Source organism: Oncorhynchus mykiss, chromosome 17 (assembly GCF_013265735.2).
Source record: "Oncorhynchus mykiss isolate Arlee chromosome 17, USDA_OmykA_1.1, whole genome shotgun sequence".
Taxonomy (NCBI): Eukaryota; Metazoa; Chordata; class Actinopteri; order Salmoniformes; family Salmonidae; genus Oncorhynchus; species Oncorhynchus mykiss.
In genome coordinates, this window is record NC_048581.1 from 64,655,794 (window position 1) to 64,676,732 (window position 20,939).

Genomic DNA, 20,939 nt, shown 5'->3' on the forward strand with positions numbered 1-20,939 from the left:
CATTGCAGCTAAAGGTGGCACAACCAGTTATTGAGTGTAAGGGGGCAATTACCTTTTCACAAAGGGGAATTGGGTGTTGCATAACTTTGTTTATCAATTAAATGAAATAAGTCTGTAATTGTTGTTATTTGTTCACTCAGGTTCCTTTAATCTAATATTAGGTTTGGGTTGAAGCTCTAACATTCAGTATAGAAAAAACATGTACAATCTGAGAAATGTATATAGGGAAAAATACTTTTTCATGGCACTGTATGTAAGGTTATGACCATATGGTTTAGGGATCATGGTGTTGGGTACAGGGGGTAGTCTACTGACCAGTAAAGCCCGCAGGGACATGCGGCTGAGGGGTTTGATTTAGGGTATTAGGGTATGCGTGTATTAGGGTACTGCAGTATGAGTGTAAAGGGGTACAGGGTACTGAACAGTGATGACTGTCACGACGTGTCTGAGTGGATTGATTTAGGGTGTTTAGGGTATAGGGGTATGGGTGTATTGCGGTATGGGTATATAGGGGTTTGAGGTATGTGATACTAACCAGTGAAGCCTGTAGTGACATGCAGCTGAGGGGTTTGGGTTAGGGTATTGTGATATTAGAGCAGTTGTTCCCAACAAGGGGTACTAGGACCAGTTGGGGTACTTGGTCTATCCACAAGGGGTACTTGAAGACTCATGGGACCATAGGCCTACTGGTAAAATTCAAATGGGGGGGTTCTTCAGGGGTACTCCAGGCAGAGCAAAATTCACTTGGTAGTACAGTAACCGAAAAAGATTGGGAACAACTGTATTAGGGTATAGGGGTACTAACCAGTGAAGCCCGTCGTGACATGCGGCTGAGGGGTTTGCAGGGAGGAGAGTTGTTCTCATTCTCCATTTCTCTCTGCATCTGCAGCTTTTTGAGGATCTCTGGAGGCAGGCGGATGTCCATGGGCAGAGACATACGCTTACTCACATCCTGCAGAGAATCAATCAGTCATCGATATGCAACACTCACACAATCATTATTTGTGCAAATACACAAATCATAAATGGGCAATATTCTCACATGACACATTGGACCAGAACAGGTTTATTATTGTTGTTGTTATTGTTATTTTTTATTCCTCCATCCACCACCCTCTTTGGAGGACTTTGTTTTACTAAAATAAATGCCATTTCTTTTACATACACATTATTCATAACTTTCACATACATGGTACTTCTATACACAGTATTACATGACACAAAATATAGTTTGATTTACACATTAAATGGTATATGGTATTTTCGGTCCTAACTATTACAGATCATGTGCTGTTAATCCAAACCCGCCTATCTCCGTAGCCCACCCTGCCTATCTCCGTAGCCCATCCTTTCTCAATTTCCATGTGCCATATATTTTTCAACTGTGCTTCTGAACTCTGAACCTTTCTAATCTCATAGTATCCAAAGAGTATTGCTAACAGTATTATTGTGTAATGCTAAATGATTGACTGACTTTCCAAATGGCCAACAGTGCTATTTGTAGGGTTAATGTTGTGGTCGGTTTTTATAGTGTAGAGGTAAGGAGTGATTGTGTCTACTTAAAGCTAGGGATGATTAGACGATCATTAGTTTGAGAAAGTAATCTTCTGTTTGTGTTTCTATTCTGTCTGTGGTTCTGAATGCAGACCTGTCTTAATGTAGGACAAGACGAATCAATCCTCTTCTGTTAATCTGTTCTTCCACCCTATGACACAGTTTCTCCTGTGAGTGACTATCTATCTCACACTTCCCCCTCTGCACCACACTTCTGGAACTGTCTGAAATAAGGTGTTTGTGTGTATGTGAATTTCCCCAGGGTGTGTGTGTGTGTGTGTGCATGCACAAACACGTGTTTGTGACTGTCTCTCTTTGCAGTTATTTTTGTTGAAAAGCAAGATGGCTGAATTTTCGAACTAAAGGTGTCTGGCCCGGCGGGTTATGTGGAAAAGAAAGAACATTCAGACGATGGCTTGTAATTCCCTGTGGGCTGTGTAGCAGCTGCTGCTGCTCTGAGGCTGAGAGGAAGTTATAACCACTCCGTTTTGAGAGGGAGGAGAGGAACCCAGTCAGTAGCTCTTATATTATAAAGGTGTAATAACTGGTTTTGTAAAAGGTGTTATGAATGTCTTATGTATACCCCCTTCAAGTAAGGTTTGACCTACATCTGTACAGGAGGCTACATTTGCTTTAGTGTCCCTCTCAGTATAGCAGTTCCTCTCGGATTGAAACCACTTTGGTGTTGTGAGCTAGACTATCCTAATTGGCATGTCAATGTGAACTTTATCATTTCTAAACGTTCCTATTTCTCCTTCTCCCCAACTCTCCCTCCCTGTCTCACCACCATAGAGAAGTGTCGGTGGGGTGCTTTGCTGCGGTACTGGAGCTGGGAGGGGGACTGTGCTCCGGGCGTGGCTGGCTCAGGGCTCACTGGACTGGGACTGGCCTCAGGGTGCAGCGACGGCAGGGTCAGGCTGTCTGGAGTCAGTGCTGCAGGTCAGACGGAGAGCGAGAACGCACACTTTAGAGTTATGGAAAACTAACACACAGATGCTGAGAAATACTCCATATTGTAGCCTTAAACACACACGGACAGGCTTGCTTGAACATCCTCTCTTCAGTGTTGTACACAGCAGATTGAGTGGACAATTACACTTTACATTATAAAAAAGACAGCACTCATTCAGATACTACACAAGGCTGCATCAGCTACAGTGTGGAAATATGTGCATGTGTTTACAGTCCTCTGAACAGCTTGTGTTTCAGCCTTGGTTTGATCCTGTGTGTGAATGGGTTGTTGGTCTAGCTGCTGTTGGATGTGTTTGGAGTGGATATGTCTGTTCCATCGCATCGACTGACACCTCTGTGTATGTGTGTGTGTGTGTGCACATGCGTATGTGTGTTCAGCCCGCTGCCTCTCGGGGTGTTTGATGTAGACTGCGGTGAGCTCTTTAACTCCGTGTTTCCATGGGGACACTGATTGTTAACAAAAGCATGTGAGCATGTGGCTAAACGGAGGGAGATATCCTCTCTCTCTCAGAGGGCAAAGACATCAACTCAATGACTATTCAACGTAATTTCACTGAAATGAAGTGATAACATCAAATCAAATCAATGTCACATGCGCTGAATACAACAGGTAGCTCTTACAGTGAATTGCTTACTTACAAGCCCTTAACCAACAATGCAGTTAAGAAAAAGTGTTAAGTAAAAAAAGAAGTTAAAAATAACAATCAAAGAGCAGCAGTAAAATAACAGTAGCCAGGCTATATACAGGGGGTACCGGTACAGAGTCAGTGTGCGAGGGCACAGGTTAGTCGAGGATGGTTTCAACCAGTGTGTGCCCAGTGAGCTCTCGCTCTCTGTCTACTTATTCTCTCTGACAAATACAGTATCACAGCCTGTTATTAGTGGAAATTAAAAAGCCCTGGCTACTCCTACATACACAGAGACTCACACAGAGACCATTTTTGGGTGTACATCCATGCAGGTGGTGATGGAGATTTAGATGTTAGATTTGAGTTGAGCTAAAAGTTAGGAGGCAAGTAGCTCTGTGTTTAGAAAAATAAGGTGACAAAAACAGATGTGACAAAAGAGCGATAGAGAGATCAATGAAGGAGAGAGAGGGGGAATTGGATGGAATGAAGTGGCAATAGATGAATGGTTCTAAGTTTGATTAATATTCCTGCTGTGAGTGGGCACAGACAGAGAGAGAGAAAGGGAGCCTGTTTGGCTCATAATTTAAATATCACAGTTACAGCAACCCTTTGATCTGACTGCTCTTAATTGGAGCCAGGTCAGGTGAGACATGCACACACACAATGTTCTAGTCCAATCCTGTCTGCTCTTAATTGGAGCCAGGTCAGGTGAGACATGCACACACAATGTTCTAGTCCGATCCTGTCTGCTCTTAATTGGAGCCAGGTCAGGTGAGACATGCACACACACAATGTTCTAGTCCGATCCTGTCTGCTCTTAATTGGAGCCAGGTCAGGTGAGACATGCACACACACAATGTTCTAGTCCAATCCTGTCTGCTCTTAATTGGAGCCAGGTCAGGTGAGACATGCACACACACAATGTTCTAGTCCAATCCTGTCTGCTCTTAATTGGAGCCAGGTCAGGTGAGACATGCACACACACACTGTTCTAGTCCGATCCTGTCTGCTCTTAATTGGAGCCAGGTCAGGTGAGACACGCACACACACACTGTTCTAGTCCGATCCTGTCTGCTCTTAATTGGAGCCAGGTCAGGTGAGACATGCACACACACACTGTTCTAGTCCGATCCTGTCTGCTCTTAATTGGAGCCAGGTCAGGTGAGACATGCACACACACACTGTTCTAGTCCTGTCTGAGATGGGAGATGTATATCTATTGAAGTGAATTATGTAGTAAAGGGCAGACTGCAGGCTCTCACATGGCAAGTTAGGAAACACAATCATTGGAGAAGTGGACAGACATGAAGGGCTCTATTTCTTGCTGGCGTTAAGGCGGCTTTCGTGTCAAACGTATGTTAGTTTGCAATTTCGTCATGTAAAAACGGGTGCACTGGCATTTTCCAGCCATAATGTTCGGCAATTCACCTGTCTTATATCATTTTCCAGCCATAATGCCATGTTCGGCAATTCACCTGTCTTATATCATTTTCCAGCCATAATGCCATGTTCGGCAATTCACCTGTCTTATATCATTTTCCAGCCATAATGCCATGTTCGGCAATTCACCTGTCTTATATCATTTTCCAGCCATAATGCCATGTTCGGCAATTCACCTGTCTTACATCATTTTCCAGCCATAATGTTCGGCAATTCACCTGTCTTATATCATTTTCCAGCCATAATGCCATGTTCGGCAATTCACCTGTCTTATATCATTTTCCAGCCATAATGCCATGTTCGGCAATTCACCTGTCTTATATCATTTTCCAGCCATAATGTTCGGCAATTCACCTGTCTTATATCATTTTCCAGCCATAATGCCATGTTCGGCAATTCACCTGTCTTATATCATTTCCCAGCCATAATGTTCGGCAATTCACCTGTCTTATATCATTTTCCAGCCATAATGCCATGTTCGGCAATTCACCTGTCTTATATCAGCTCGCTTGCGCTCAGATGGGAGGCCCACATTATTTTAGCCATGTAGGTCCCGTTTTGGACGTGATTAAACCCCCCTCCATGATGTAGGCTACGTGTCCATGCCCATCATGAAACGAGAGACCTCTGAATACCGGGGAACCTCGTATTTAGAAGTTATCTGAAAACTGTAACCTGTAAAAAATGGCTTGTTTTTCAAACAGCAATGCGTGTCTTTTTATCCTGTCGATTAAATCATTACATTTTACATGTATTTGCTTGTTTTTCAGTTTAATTTTATTACAACCTATCTTATTGGGGCGGCAGGTATCCTAGTGGTTAGAGCATTGGTCTAGTAACTGAAAGGTTTCTAGATTGAATCCCTGAGCTGACAAGGTAAACATCTGTCATTCTGCCCCTGGACAAGGCAGTTAACCCACTGTTCCTAGGCTGTCATTGAAAATAAGAATTTGTTCTTAACTGATTGCCTAGTTAAATATATACAGTGCCTTGCGAAAGTATTCGGCCCCCTTGAACTTTGCGACCTTTTGCCACATTTCAGGCTTCAAACATAAAGATATAAAACTGTATTTTTTTGTGAAGAATCAACAACAAGTGGGACACAATCATGAAGTGGAACAACATTTATTGGATATTTCAAACTTTTTTAACAAATCAAAAACTGAAAAATTGGGCGTTTTAAAATTCCACCTCTCTAAAAACAAGTCTCTCACCGTTGCCGCCTGCTATAGACCACCCTCTGCCCCCAGCTGTGCTCTGGACACCATATGTGAACTGATTGCTCCCCATCTATCTTCAGAGCTCGTGCTGCTAGGCAACCTAAACTGGAACATGCTTAACACCCCAGCCATCCTACAATCTAAGCTTGATGCCCTCAATCTCACACAAATTATCAATGAACCTACCAGGTATCTCCCCAAAGCCTTAAACATGGGCACCCTCATAGATATCATCCTAACCAACTTGCCCTCTAAATACACCTCTGCTGTCTTCAACCAAGATATCAGCGATCACTGCCTCATTGCCTGCATCCGTAATGGGTCAGCGGTCAAACGACCTCCACTCATCACTGTCAAACGCTCCCTGAAACACTTCAGCGAGCAGGCCTTTCTAATCGACATGGCCGGGGTATCCTGGAAGGATATTGATCTCATCCCGTCACTAGAGGAGGCCTGGTTATTTTTTTTTAAATGCCTTCCTAACCATCTTAAACATCTTCAAGAAATGTAGAACCAGGAACAGATATAGCCCTTGGTTCTCCCCAGACCTGACTGCCCTTAACCAACACAAAAACATCCTATGGCGTTCTGCATTAGCATCGAACAGCCCCCGTGATATGCAGCTGTTCATGGAAGCTAGAAACCATTATACACATGCAGTTAGAAAAGCCAAGGCTAGCTTTTTCAAGCAGAAATTTGCTTCCTGCAAAACTAACTAAAAAATGTTCTGGGACACTGTAAAGTCCATGGAGAATAAGAACACCTCCTCCCAGCTGCCCACTGCACTGAAGATAGGAAATACTGTCACCACTGATAAATCCACTAAAATTGAGAATTGCAATAAGCATTTTTCTACGGCTGGCCATGCTTTCCACCTGGCTACTCATACCCCGGTCAACAGCACTGCACCCCCCCCCCACAGCAACTCGCCCAAGCCTTCCCCATTTCTCCTTCTCCCAAATCCAGTCAGCTGATGTTCTGAAAGAGCTGCAAAATCTGGATCCCTACAAATCAGCCGGGCTAGACAATCTGGACTCCTTCTTTCTACAATTATCTGCCTAAATCAACCTCTCTTTCGTGTCATCTGAGATTCCCAAAGATTGGAAAGCAGCTGCGGTCATCCCCCTCTTTGAAGGGGGGGACACTCTTGACCCAAACTGCTACAGACCTATATCTATCCTACCCTGCCTTTCTAAGGTCTTCGAAAGCCAAGTCAACAAACAGATTACCGACCATTTCGAATCTCACCATACCTTCTCTGCTATGCAATCTGGTTTCAGAACTGGTCATGGGTGCACCTCAGCCACGCTCAAGGTCCTAAACGATATCTTAACCGCCATCGATAAGAAACATTACTGTGCAGCCGTATTCATTGATCTGGCCAAGGCTTTCGACTCTGTCAATCACCACATCCTCATCGGCAGACTCGACAGCCTTGGTTTCTCAAATGATTGCCTCGCCTGGTTCACCAACTACTTCTCTGATAGAGTTCAGTGTGTCAAATCGGAGGGTCTGCTGTCCGGACCTCTGGCAGTCTCTATGGTGGTGCCACAGGGTTCAATTCTTGGACCGACTCTCTTCTCTGTATACATCAATGATGTCGCTCTTGCTGCTGGTGAGTCTCTGATCCACCTCTACGCAGATGACACCATTCTGTATACTTCTGGCCCTTCTTTGGACACTGTTAACAACCCTCCAGGCACGCTTCAATGCCATACAACGCTCCTTCCGTGGCCTCCAATTGCTCTTAAATACAAGTAAAACTAAATGCATGCTCTTCGACCAATCGCTGCCTGCACCTGCCCGCCTGTCCAACATCACTACTCTGGACGGCTCTGACTTAGAATACGTGGACAACTACAAATACCTAGGTGTCTGGTTAGAATGTAAACTCTCCTTCCAGACCGACATCAAACATCTCCAATCCAAAGTTAAATCTAGAATTGGCTTCTTATTTCGCAACAAAGCATCCTTCACTCATGCTGCCAAACATATCCTTGTAAAACTGACCATCCTACCAATCCTCGACTTCGGCGATGTCATTTACAAAATAGCCTCCAATACCCTACTCAACAAATTGGATGCAGTCTATCACAGTGCAATCCGTTTTGTCACCAAAGCTCCATATACTACCCACCATTGTGACCTGTACGCTCTCGTTGGCTGGCCCTCGCTTCATACTCGTCGCCAAACCCACTGGCTCCATGTCATCTACAAGACCCTGCTAGGTAAAGTCCCCACTTATCTCAGCTCGCTGGTCACCATAGCATCACCATAGCATCACCCACCTGTAGCACGCGCTCCAGCAGGTATATCTCTCTGGTCAAACCAATTATTTCTTTGGCCACCTCTCCTTACAGTTCTCTGCTGCCAATGACTGGAACAAACTACAAAAATCTCTGAAACTGGAAACACATCTCCCTCACTAGCTTTAAGCACCAACTGTCAGAGCAGCTCACAGATTACTGCACCTGTACATAGCCCACCTATAATTTAGCCCAAACAACTACCTCTTTCCCTACTGTATTTATTTTATTTTGCTCCTTTGCACCCCATTATTTTTATTTCTACTTTGCACATTCTTCCACTGCAAATCTACCATTCCAGTGTTTTACTTGCTATATTGTATTTACTTTGCCACCATGGGCTTTTTTGCCTTTACCTCCCTTATCTCACCTCATTTGCTCACATCGTATATAGACTTGTTTATACTGTATTATTGACTGTATGTTTGTTTTACTCCATGTGTAACTCTGTGTCGTTGTATGTGTCGAACTGCTTTGCTTTATCTTGGCCAGGTCGGAATTGTAAATGAGAACTTGTTCTCAACTTGCCTACCTGGTTAAATAAAGGTGAAATAAATAAAAAATATATATTAAAAAATAAAACTGGAAGCTGGTTGAAAGAATGCCAAGAGTGTGCAAAGCTGTCATCAAGGCAAAGGGTGGCTACTTTGAAGAATCTCAAATATATTTTGATTTAACACTTTTTTTGGTTACTACATGATTCCATATGTGTTATTTCATAGTTTTGATGTCTTCACTATTATTCTACAATATAGAAAATAGTAAAAATAAATAAAAACCCTGGAATGAGTCGGTGTGTCCAAACGTTTGACTGGTGCTGCATATTGGATCTTTTTCCAGCTACTGTGAAAAATGTGGATGTGTGTAAAAACCTCCATAGTCTGCTGTGTTTTATTATTCATATTATAGAATTATGCTCCAACGCCAGCAAGTGCACTGAAAAATGTAATAGTGAAAATAGCTACAAATATTTCTGACTCACCCCTGGACCTATAGTGCTACCGCCTGTGCTTAGATTTACTACTGCATTAGGTTTGTTAAAATGGAGCCCTTAGATTTACTACTGCATTAGGTTTGTTAAAATGGTGCCCTTAGATTTACTACTGCATTAGGTTTGTTCAAATGGAGCCCTTAGATTTACTACTGCATTAGGTTTGTTAAAATGGAGCCCTTAGATTTACTACTGCATTAGGTTTGTTAAAATGGTGCCCTTAGATTTACCACTGCATTAGGTTTGTTCAAATGGAGCCCTTAGATTTACTACTGCATTAGGTTTGTTAAAATGGAGCCTTTAGATTTACCACTGCATTAGGTTTGTTAAAATGGAGCCCTTAGATTTACTACTGCATTAGGTTTGTTAAAATGGAGCCCTTAGATTTACTACTGCATTAGGTTTGTTAAAATGGAGCCCTTAGATTTACTACTGCATTAGGTTTGTTAAAATGGAGCCTGAACTGTCTGCTGACTTTAGGTTCCTCACTACATGTGATTTCTAATGAAACTTATGGTTGTAGGCTACTAATATGTTTCTACAGCGTTGTAGGCTACTAATATGTTTCTACAGAGTTGTAGGCTACTAATATGTTTCTACAGAGTTGTAGGCTACTAATATGTTTCTACAGAGTTGTAGGCTACTAATATGTTTCTACAGAGTTGTAGGCTACTAATATGTTTCTACAGCGTTGTAGGCTACTAATATGTTTCTACAGAGTTGTAGGCTACTAATATGTTTCTACAGAGTTGTAGGCTACTAATATGTTTCTACAGAGTTGTAGGCTACTAATATGTTTCTACAGCGTTGTAGGCTACTAATATGTTTCTACAGCGTTGTAGGCTACTAATATGTTTCTACATCCATTCTTCTCTGGCTGGCTCTGTTAAAAGTTAGTATGACAGTGATTGATGTAATCATCTGAACTGATTTGATTTATCTTTCCATCAGTACACTTGTTAGAATATCAAAAATGATGATTTAATTGAGAAGCTGCACTGGATATTAACTAGGTATTAGATTGACTTAAAGATTAGGCTGGCAGTGGCAAGCGGGTGGCCTCCCTGGTACACAAACATACACACACATACACACACACACAGCTAGCCCTGCAGTAGTGGAGTGGTAATTGTGTTAGGCTTGTGTGTTAATCCAAACTGATTTGGGATGTCTCATTAGGTTAGCTGTAACACTGTAGATGTGCGGTGTGTGTGCATGTCTGAGATTGTTAGCCTGTGGGATATGATACTGAATTAATCAGCCTAATTCAGGTGTGACTAACTTTTCTTTGTCATTTTAAGTTTGATGTAGCTGCTTACCAGCTGAGAAGGGCTACTGAAGGGGATATTATGTTGATAAAACTTCCCTAACGAACCTAGATGGTAATTCTGATCTGCGCGCTGATTGTGTTATTCTCTTTTTTTGCAATAAATGTGACCACTGTAAAGACAGCTCCTCTGATGTGACCAACTTATTGTGTGTTATGGTATTTAAGTGTCAGGGAATTTAATTGAACTATATTTTAACATGAAAAAAAAAAACATTATTTGAAGGTCTGTTGCTGATGTTTCCCAACCTCATTAGGAGTTGAAGGAACATCCAGAGAATGTGGTTAATCCTGGGAAAAATGTGAGCCAAGTCCGTCTCCAAACATGGACAGACAGTTGGACAGCTTTGCCCTGATTCAAATCAAGGATTACTTTGACATTTTTGTTCAGTTATTGTCTGAAATAGGCTGTGATGGAAGAAGGGGTTGTGAAGGCCAGAATGTCTGGATTGACAGAGAGCCTATTAACACTTCTATCACTCACTCACTCACTCACTCAGACATTGAGTTCTCTCTGCATCAGGGGATACAGGACTCTCTGGGGTTAGATCAGACACAGCTGCTTCCCCCAGACAGCTGATGACGGCTGGCATCACACAACGCTACATTCCCTTCCATCCAGACCTCTATTCTGAATCCCAGTGTGCTCCATGTTGTTCTTGTCTATAACTGTTCTGTAATCTTTCATGTACATGTATTTTATGTGGAACCCAGGAGTAGTAGCTGCTGCATATGTACCAGCTAATGGGGATCCTAATAAACTAAACTTATGTACAAGGTTAGCTGCCTCAATAGTGAGAGAAGTAACTATGAGGTCAAGTGTTGCTGTGTCAAGTGTGCATGAGAAATGGTGAACAGCATGAACACCAAGAACACACTGTTTAAAAGGTTTTGAATTTCTTCTCAATTTGCTCTATTGGCATGACGTAAAAATGTACATTTTGCCAAAGCTCCCTTTGGAGATTTACAATATTGATATAATTAAAATAATAATAATCAATATTGTGAATATTGTTTTATATCACTGCTGCAGGGATGGGTGTGACCCAATAGACCACACCGAGGGAGATTTGCTTGTATAAATGTGTCTTGAACCCTGCTAATCAGCCTCAGCTCCTGGCATCCCCTATTACACTCTCACACCTCTCTTTCCCCTTCACATCTCTTCCATATCTCCACTAAGAGCTTGTATAAATGTGTCTTAACCTCTTCTAACCCCCAGCCTTCCCTCAGCCCAGCCGGAAATCAGTGCTACTAATCAGGCCGTGGAGACTAAGTGGGGCTGGTACAGAGATGACTGGGCTGGTGGTTTGATTATAAACGGATCCAAGAATGGCCTGATCCATGAATGGAGGGAGTAATGTAAGATCTGGGATCAGGACTTTGAGCTTCCTGTGTCTAAATATAGTCCCAATACGCTGTGAAAGGGACTGGTCATTCCTTAGCAACGCTCATAGCAGCAAGACCCACTGGAGACAAGGACAGAGGAGAGGATTGTTGTGTCATTGGGCATTGTTGGGTAGAGTTAAAGGTCTTACCCTGAGTGTGTTGGATGTTGAGCTGGTTGATTTGCTCGGTGAACTCGTTCTCCTCTATGGTTTCGGTGCGAGGGACGGACAGAGAGAAACGTCGCTTAAAGTTCTTCATCTTGTTAATGTTGCAGAGGAGCAGTACCTGATGAAGAGAGCGCGGGACAGTCAGACAAGGCATACGTGTAGGGAAATGACTGGGTATTGAACCCTGTTTTTCTGTATTACTCCAAGCCATGTTAGCCCACTGAGGTAAAGCCAAAGCATTAGCCCAGGGAGCTACAACAAAGCAAAGTTACTCAAACAACACCATGTCCTTTACTCTCTTACAGTAAAAGCGTCCAACTCTACAACCACATTTATATAATTTCAACCACGACTAACCATAACCCCTTGGGTGAAAAAGAATAACGATTAGACTGTCTGAACAGAGGAAAGTGAATTTGTAACTTCTTTGTTATCACTCCTGATATCTCCAGGAGTGGTAAGTATAATTGTTGTCTTCATCTGTTGTCTAGTACTGTCTTTTTGCTAGCTAGGGCCATCTACATTAAAGGGGAACTTCACCACTAGACACTATTTGGGGTGTTTTTTTTCCAGTCTTCTTACATAATGAGGGTGTTTGACATAAATATGCACTAGAGGTCTACCGATTATGATTTTTCAACACCGATAGCGATTATTGGAGGCCAAAAAAAGCAGATACCGATTAATCGGACCATTTTTTTTATGTATTTGTAATAATGACAATTACAACAATACTGAATGAACACTTATTTTAACTTAATATAATACATCAATAAAATCAATTTAGCCACAAATAAATAATGAAACACGTTCAATTTGGTTTTAATAATGCAAAAACAAAGTGTTGGAGAAGAAAGTAAAAGTGCAATATGTGCCATGTAAGAAAGCTAACGTTTCAGTTCCTTGATCAGAACATGAGAACATATGAAAGCTGGTGAATCCTTTTAACATGAGTCTTCAATATTCCCAGGTAAGAAGTTTTAGGTTGTAGGAATTATAGGACTATTTCTCTCTATACCATTTGTATTTCATATACCTTTGACTATTGGATGTTCTTATAGGCACTTTAGTATTGCCAGTGTAACAGTATAGCTTCCGTACCTCTCCTCTCTCCTACCTGGGCTCGAACCAGGAACACAGCGACAACAGCCACCCTCGAAGCAGCGTTACCCATGCAGAGCAAGGAGAACAACCACTCCAAGTCTCAGAGCGAGTGACGTTTGAAACGCTATTAGTGCGCACCCCACTAACTAGCTAGCCCTTTCACATCACTTCGTTACACCAGCCTAATCTCGGGAGTTGATAGGCTTGAAGTCATAAATAGCAGAGCTGCTGGCAAAACGCACGAAAGTGCTGTTTGAATGAATGCTTATGAGCCTGCTGGTGCCTACCATCGCTCAGTCCGACTGCTTTATCAAATCATAGACTTAATTATAACATAATAACACACAGAAATGTGAGCCTTAGGTAATATGGCCGAATCCGGAAACTATCATGTCGAAAACAAGACGTTTATTCTTTCAGTGAAATACAGAACCGTTCCGTATTTTATCTAATGGGTGGCATCCATCAGTCTAAATATTCCTGTTACATTGCACAACCTTCAATGTTATATCATAATTATGTAAAATTCTGGCAAATTAGTTCGCAATGAGCCAGGCGGCCCAAACTGTTGCATATACCCTGACCCTGCGTGCAATGAACGCAAGAGAAGTGACACAATTTCCCTAGTTTAATATTGCCTGCTAACCTGGATTTCTTTTAGCTAAATATGCAGATTTAAAAATACACTCCTCAAAAAAATAAAGGGAACACTTAAACAACACAATGTAACTCCAAGTCAATCACACTTCTGTGAAATCAAACTGTCCACTTAGGAAGCAACACTGATTGACAATACATTTCACATGCTGTTGTGCAAATGGAATAGACAACAGGTGGAAATTATAGGCAATTAGCAAGACACCCCCAATAAAGGAGTGGTTCTGCAGGTGGTGACCACAGACCACTTCTCAGTTCCTATGCTTCCTGGCTGATGTTTTGGTCACTTTTGAATGCTGGCGGTGCTTTCACTCTAGTGGCAGCATGAGACGGAGTCTACAACCCACACAAGTGGCTCAGGTAGTGCAGCTCATCCAGGATGGCACATCAATGCGAGCTGTGGCAAGAAGGTTTGCTGTGTCTATCAGAGTAGTGTCCAGAGCATGGAGGCGCTACCAGGAGACAGGCCAGTACATCAGGAGATGTAGAGGAGGCCGTAGGAGGGCAACAACCCAGCAGCAGGACCGCTACCTCCGCCTTTGTGCAAGGAGGAGCATGAGGAGCACTGCCAGAGCCCTGCAAAATGACCTCTAGCAGGCCACAAATGTGCATGTGTCTGCTCAAACGGTCAGAAACAGACTCCATGAGGGTGGTATGAGGGCCCGACGTCCATAGGTGGGGGTTGTGCTTACAGCCCAACACCATGCAGGACATTTGGCATTTGCCAGAGAACACCAAGATTGGCAAATTCGCCACTGGTGCCCTGTGCGCTTCACAGATGAAAGCAGGTTCACACTGAGCACATGTGACAGTCTGGAGCATGTCAGCACATTCAACTATGTAAAGAAAAAAGTATTTAATAAGAATATTTCATTCATTCAGATCTAGGATGTGTTATTAGTGTTCCCTTTATTTTTTTGAGCAGTGTATATACATACTTCTGTGTATTGATTTTAAGAAAGGCTTTGGTGTTTATGGTTAGGATCGTTGGAGCAACGACAGTCCTTTTTCGCAAATGCGCACTGCATCAATTTTATGCAACGCAGGACACGCTAGATAAACTAGTAATATCTTCAACCATGTGTAGTTATAACTAGTGATTATAATTGATTAAGTTTAATGCTAGCTAGCAACTTACCTTGCCTTTTTACTGCATTTGCGTAACAGGCGGGCTCCTCGTGAGGCAGGTGGTTAGAGCGTTGGTTGGACTAGTTAACCGTAAGGTTGCAAGATTGAATCCCTGAGCTGACAAGGTAAACATCTGTCGTTCTGCCCCTGAACAAGGCAGTTAACCCACCATTCCTAGGCCGTCATTGAAAATAAGAACGTGTTCTTAACTGACTTGCCTAGTTAACCAGTTGCATCTCTAGGGGCGCTATTTCATTTTTGGATAAAAAACGTTCCCGCTTTAAGCGCGATATTTTGTCACGAAAAGATGCCCGACTATGCATATTGTGCCCCAGAACTCATTCTACAGGCGAAACCAAGATGATACGTCAAACAGGAAATTAGCAGAATTTCTGAAGCTCTGTTTTCTAATGTCTCCTTATATGGCTGTGAATGCGACAGGAATAAGCTTAGACCTTCTGCCGTTTCCCCAAGATGTCGGCAGCATTGTGACGTATTTGTAGGCATATCATTGGAAGATTGGCCATAAGAGACTACATTTTCCAGGGGTCCGCCCGGTGTCCTTTGTCTAAATTTGTGCGTAATCTTCAGGTGCGGGCATTTTCTCCTGGGATTCAGGAGAGAAAGCACACTTCCATGAACGATATATCATCGAAGAGATATGTGAAAAACACCTTGAGGATTGATTCTAAACAACGTTTGCCATGTTTTCAGTCGATATTATGGAGTTAATTTGGAAAAAAGTTCGCGTTTTGAGGACTGAATTTTCGTTTTTTTTTGGTAGCCAAATGTGATGTACAAAACGGAGCTATTTCTAATACACAAATAATATTTTTGGAAAAACTGAGCATCTGCTATCTAACTGAGAGTCTCCTCATTGAAAACATCTGAAGTTCTTCAAAGGTAAATGATTTTATTTGAAGGCTTTTATGTTTTTGTTGAAATGTTGCGTGCTGGATGCTAATGCTAATGCTAACGCTAAATGCTAATGCTAAATGCTACGCTAAATGCTACGTTAGCCATCAATACTGTTACACAAATGCTTGTTTTGCATTGGTTGAGAAGCATATTTTGAAAATCTGAGATGACAGTGTTGTTAACAAAAGGCTAAGCTTGAGAGCTAGCATATTTATTTCATTTCATTTGCGATTTTCATGAATAGTTAACGTTGCGTTATGGTAATGAGCTTGAGTCTGTATTCACGATCCCGGATCCGGGATGGGGAGATCAGAAAGGTTAAATAAAGATTAAATAAAGGTGTAAATTAATTGGCAAAATCGGCGTCCAAATTTACCGATTTCTGATTGTTAAGAAAACTTGGAATGCGCCCTAATTAATCGGTCGACCTCTATTATGCACTATAGCTGTATTTTTGTGCCGGGAGAGTTCAACCAATGATGTCACTGGTTGATTGAGCCTGCTGTCTTATCTAAAAATGAATGGTGTCATGTTTTGTAGCAATTATTGTGGCCTTTGTGTTTCAACAATTGCACGATCACGCTAGCAGCGAGTAGGTAAGGTTTTCCTTGTTCAATACAGCCATTGGTTCCTATCTGCCAGGACTTTGCAGGATGTCTAGGTTGACTCATTTGTCCTGGCTTTGTAAAGACTAAAGCCTGACGGGAGCCATACTTTCTTGTTCCCACTCTCGAAGGCAGGCTTTTCAAAACGAGAGCAGTACTAGTTTAGAGTTTCACGGAGCTATGTTACCGTGCACTGTCTATCCAAGAATGCTAAATAATTAGCTACAATGGCTGCTTCTGATGATTCCTCTTTCCAAGAAGAGCTGGACAACCAAACATTTTTTTTTCTTTTACATAGGAACATATAGCCTTATTTAGTTGAGCCAGAATACACTGAAGAGGAGTTGAGACAGTGAGAATAATTGCGAGACCAGCTGGACCAGGACTCAGAATGGTAAATGACAAACGAGTAAGTTGTTTTGCTGTTGGTAGCTAGCTAGCAATATAAGCTTTTTTTTACACAAGGCCGTGTTGTTCAATACAATTTGGTGATCAATTCGGCCATAACAGGGCTTGCTAGTACCATAGCTGGCCAAATTTAGCTAGCTAGCTGTGTTTACTATACCTAAAATGTACTGTAGTCTAATGTTATCGCTAGCTAGCTAACTAGCCTAGCTAGCCTCAGTGGTTCTCTCATTAGGAGCAAAACTGTAGAAATGTTTTGATGATAATGGCAGAGGGTAAAATAATGACTTTGGCTTGAGGAATAATATTATTCTTGGAGTAACTAAACCTGTGTGTAGTAGCTAGCTAGCTAACATGTCTGTGAGATGTCTCATGCTACACCATGTTGCTACAGTAGGAATACAGACAGTACACAATGATTACTCATGAATGTGTAATAGCGTTTGTCTTTCTCACAGACAATACCGCTTGGATACAAAGAGGTTGAGGACTCGAGAAGATGTGAAAGGTCCCATAACAACGATCTCCCCTTGTATCAAAGTGACTCAGAACACCTCACTGCACCACCCAAATACACCATTTTCAAGTATTCCCTTTATAGAACTCTAGTATTTATTAAAGCGTTAGTAGTATATTTGTCTTTTGTATATGTCATACATTGCCATAACTGTTCCTTCATACTGATGTGTAAACTCACCTCGGTCTCCAGAGCAAATACATGCTTTCTTGAATACAAGCCATGTCTACTTATGCTGTAGTAATCAGGTTTCCATCTAATTTGCGACAGACTTTCATGCGATTCATCTAAAATCGGCATAAATAAAATATGAACATTTTCCCAGCAGAGATGTTTCCATCAAATTGACTTGTTGCAGATAAAAGTCTGTGCATGATGATGTAGTGCACATAAAAAAGTTTGCGATTTAAATTCCCATTAAGTAAATGCGTTTCCATCACATTTGCAACCCTACTGATGGTTTTGTATAGTGAATGTGCACTATCCTGTATTGGCATGTGCGCTCTAAAAAAACAGCTTGCGGATACAGTGCAGGTATAGCCTACATGATGAGATTATTATTGACAAATGGCAGCCAAGCATCGATCATCACGTCACCAGAATAGGACCCTCAATATTTATTGGAAAGGAGCATCAAGCTAATGACCTTGCACTTTCACCACCCTGTGAAGTTCATCATAACTTATTTCATATGGAAAGTCCAATAAATTGCATGATTTCCCGAGTCGTAGTGGAAGGACCACAGCATATCTTCACGTGATTAAGTTTACTTCGATATGATGGTTATTACGCTGATCAAAAATATAAACGCAGCCTGCAACAATTTCAGTTATTTTAGTTATAGTTCATATAATGAAATCAGTCACTTGAAATAAAGTCATTAGGAACTAATTTATGGATTTCACATGATTGAGAATACAGATATGCATCTGTTAGTCACAGATACCTTAAAGGTAGGTGTGGATCAGAAACCAGTCAGTGACCACCATTTCCCTCATGCAGTGTGACATCTCTTTCCCATAGAGTTTGATCAGGCTGTTGATTGTGGCCTGTGAAATGTTGTCCCACTCCTCTTCAATGGTTGTGTGAAGTTGCTGGATATAATCGGGGATACTGGAACAGGCTGTCGTACACGTCGATCCAGAGCATCCCAAACATACTCTAAGGGTGACATGTCTGGTGAGTATAAAGGCCATTGCAGAACTGGGACATTTTCAGGTTCCAGAAATTGTGTACAGATCCTTGCGACATGGGGCTGTGCTGTAAAATGAGGTGATGGCGGCTGATGAATGGCACGACAATGGGCCTCAGGATCTCGTCACGATATCTCTGTGCATTTAAATTGGCATCAATAAAATGCAATTGTGTTCATTGTCCTAGCTTATGCCTGCCCATACCGTAACCCCACCGCCATCATGGGGCACTCTGTACACAACATTGATCTCAGCAAACCGCTTGCCCACGTGACACCATACACACTGTCTGACATCTGCCCAGTATAGTTGAAACTGGGATTCATCTGTGAGGAGCACACTTCTGCACCGTGCCAGTGGCCATGGAAGGTGAGCATCTGCCCTCTGAAGTTGGGGAAGCTCATCGAGCACACAGATGAACTTCCCCGAGACAGTTTCTAACAGTCTTAGACGATCTAGCAGGTGAAGATGGATGTGGAGGTCCTGAGCTGGCGTGGATACACGTGGTCTGCGGTTGTCAGGCCTGTTGGGCAAACTGCCAAATTTGATAAAGCAGAGGTGGCTTTTGGTAGAGAAATTAACATTAAATTCTCTGGCAACAGCTCTGATGGACATTCCTGCAGTCAGCATGTCAATTGCACACTCCAAAACTTGAGATGTGGCATTTTTGTGTGACACAACTGCACATTTTAGAGTGGCCTTTTATCACCAGCACAAGGTGCATCTGTGCAATGATCATGCAGTTTAATCAGCTTCTTGATATGCCACACCTGTCAGGTGGATGGATTATCTTGGCAATGGAGAAATGCTCACTAACAGGGATGTAAACAAATTTGTGCACAAACTTTGAGCGAAGCTTTATATGGAACATTTCTGGAATCTTTTATGTCAGCTCATGAAACATGGGACCAACACTTGACATGTGTTTATATACTGAAAAAAATATATAAATGCAACATGTAAAAAGTGTTGGCTTGTAGTTGTGCTGTTAAGTAGACAAGCACTGCCAACAAAAGTGAAAGGCATTTTTTTTTCATGTCAATAAATCATGCATACTAACCTTCACACACAATACCCACCCCCAACAGACATCAGTCAGTCACCCACCCACACCATCTCCTCCTTACTAGTACCTACCTTTCTTCAATTTACACTTTAAGCCCTGCATGAACAATCGACTAAGCCTCCATAATACAGAAAACTACTGTATAAATTGTAGCCAACTTGTAAACACACCAACTATGACAACAATACACGGACCATGTTTATGCCTTGCTCCATTAGATTTATTTGCTCATCATGGAGGAGTCAGGGAAAGATTTAGTCGATTTTAGAATGTGACTTACACTTGTTCCTGGTGATGAGCTTGATGTTGATGCAGATGGGATCGGACTCTAAATAGAGAACAGTTGGTTTACCTCTGTGGTCGTTGGTTAGCTAGCTAGCTAAAGGTTAGCTAACGTAACCTAATGAAGCTAATGTCAGCCTGCAAAGTTACAAATCACATTGCCAAAATATAAGCTGGCTCATTAAATGTCTATGCTTTGGAATGTCTTGTCAGTATATTCTGAAAGCTAGCTAGCTCTTTTCTGCTGCGCTGATGTTGGCTGATCGGATGCCTTCCTCTTTGAACCTCCACGGGGCAGTCCTCCACAACCTGAAATCACTGAATTGTGGGTATTGTGATTTGCTTACAACAAGGAAATGTAGCTGGCCCGTTTCTCCCGTTGAGATGCAGAAACGCTTATTACTCCAAATTTGTATAACACATGATATGTTAGCCCTAAGAAGTTATTCATGTTAAGTTCCTTTTTTCAGAATTTCCTCCTGCCTGTTACTCAGAAGCAAGGACATGCATATAATTGGTACCATTGGATAGAAAAGATGTTGACGTTTGTAGAAATGTTAAAATAATGTATGAGACTATAACACAATTGATATGGTAGGAGAAAATCCAAAGAAAAACCAACCAGATTTTTTTGGGGAGATCCCATGCTCTTACAATGAAAAGCTATGGGTCCTATGCAATTCAAGCTCCCAGATTGCAATTCCCATGGCTTCCACTAGATGTCAACAGTCTCTGTTCAAGGTTTCAGGCTTGTTTCTTCTTTTGAGTTTTGGTACTGGGAGTCACAATTGGAAATCAGTCTGTGTGACTTGTTTTAACACAGCGCGCATCCAACCCGGAAGCCAGCCGCACCAATGTGTCGGAGGAAACACCGTGCACCTGGCAACCTTGGTTAGCGTGCACTGCGCCCGGCCCGCCACAGGAGTCGCTGGTGCGCGATGAGTCAAAGATATCCCTACCGGCCAAGCCCTCCCTAACCCGACGACGCTTTAAAAAAAAAATATTTATTTGAATTGCGTGCTCTCCAATTTCACTGGATGTCGACAGGTCTCCCGCTAGTGGGATGCCT

The 20,939-nt window shown here is 42.1% G+C and overlaps 1 protein-coding gene across 1 annotated transcript in view; it reads right to left on the reverse strand.

Moving 5' to 3' along the window:
- Positions 1-20,939, reverse strand: part of LOC110494387 (cyclin-dependent kinase 18) — a 60,108-nt gene that overhangs the window by 17,840 nt on the left and 21,329 nt on the right. Inside the window, exons 2-4 of the mRNA XM_036950442.1 lie at positions 11,978-12,113; positions 2,339-2,487; positions 806-952 (exon numbers count right to left, since the gene is read on the reverse strand). Of these exons, the coding sequence (XP_036806337.1) occupies positions 806-952; positions 2,339-2,487; positions 11,978-12,086 (405 nt within the window). The 5' untranslated portion in view covers positions 12,087-12,113. The remainder of the gene's footprint in view (positions 1-805; positions 953-2,338; positions 2,488-11,977; positions 12,114-20,939) is intronic.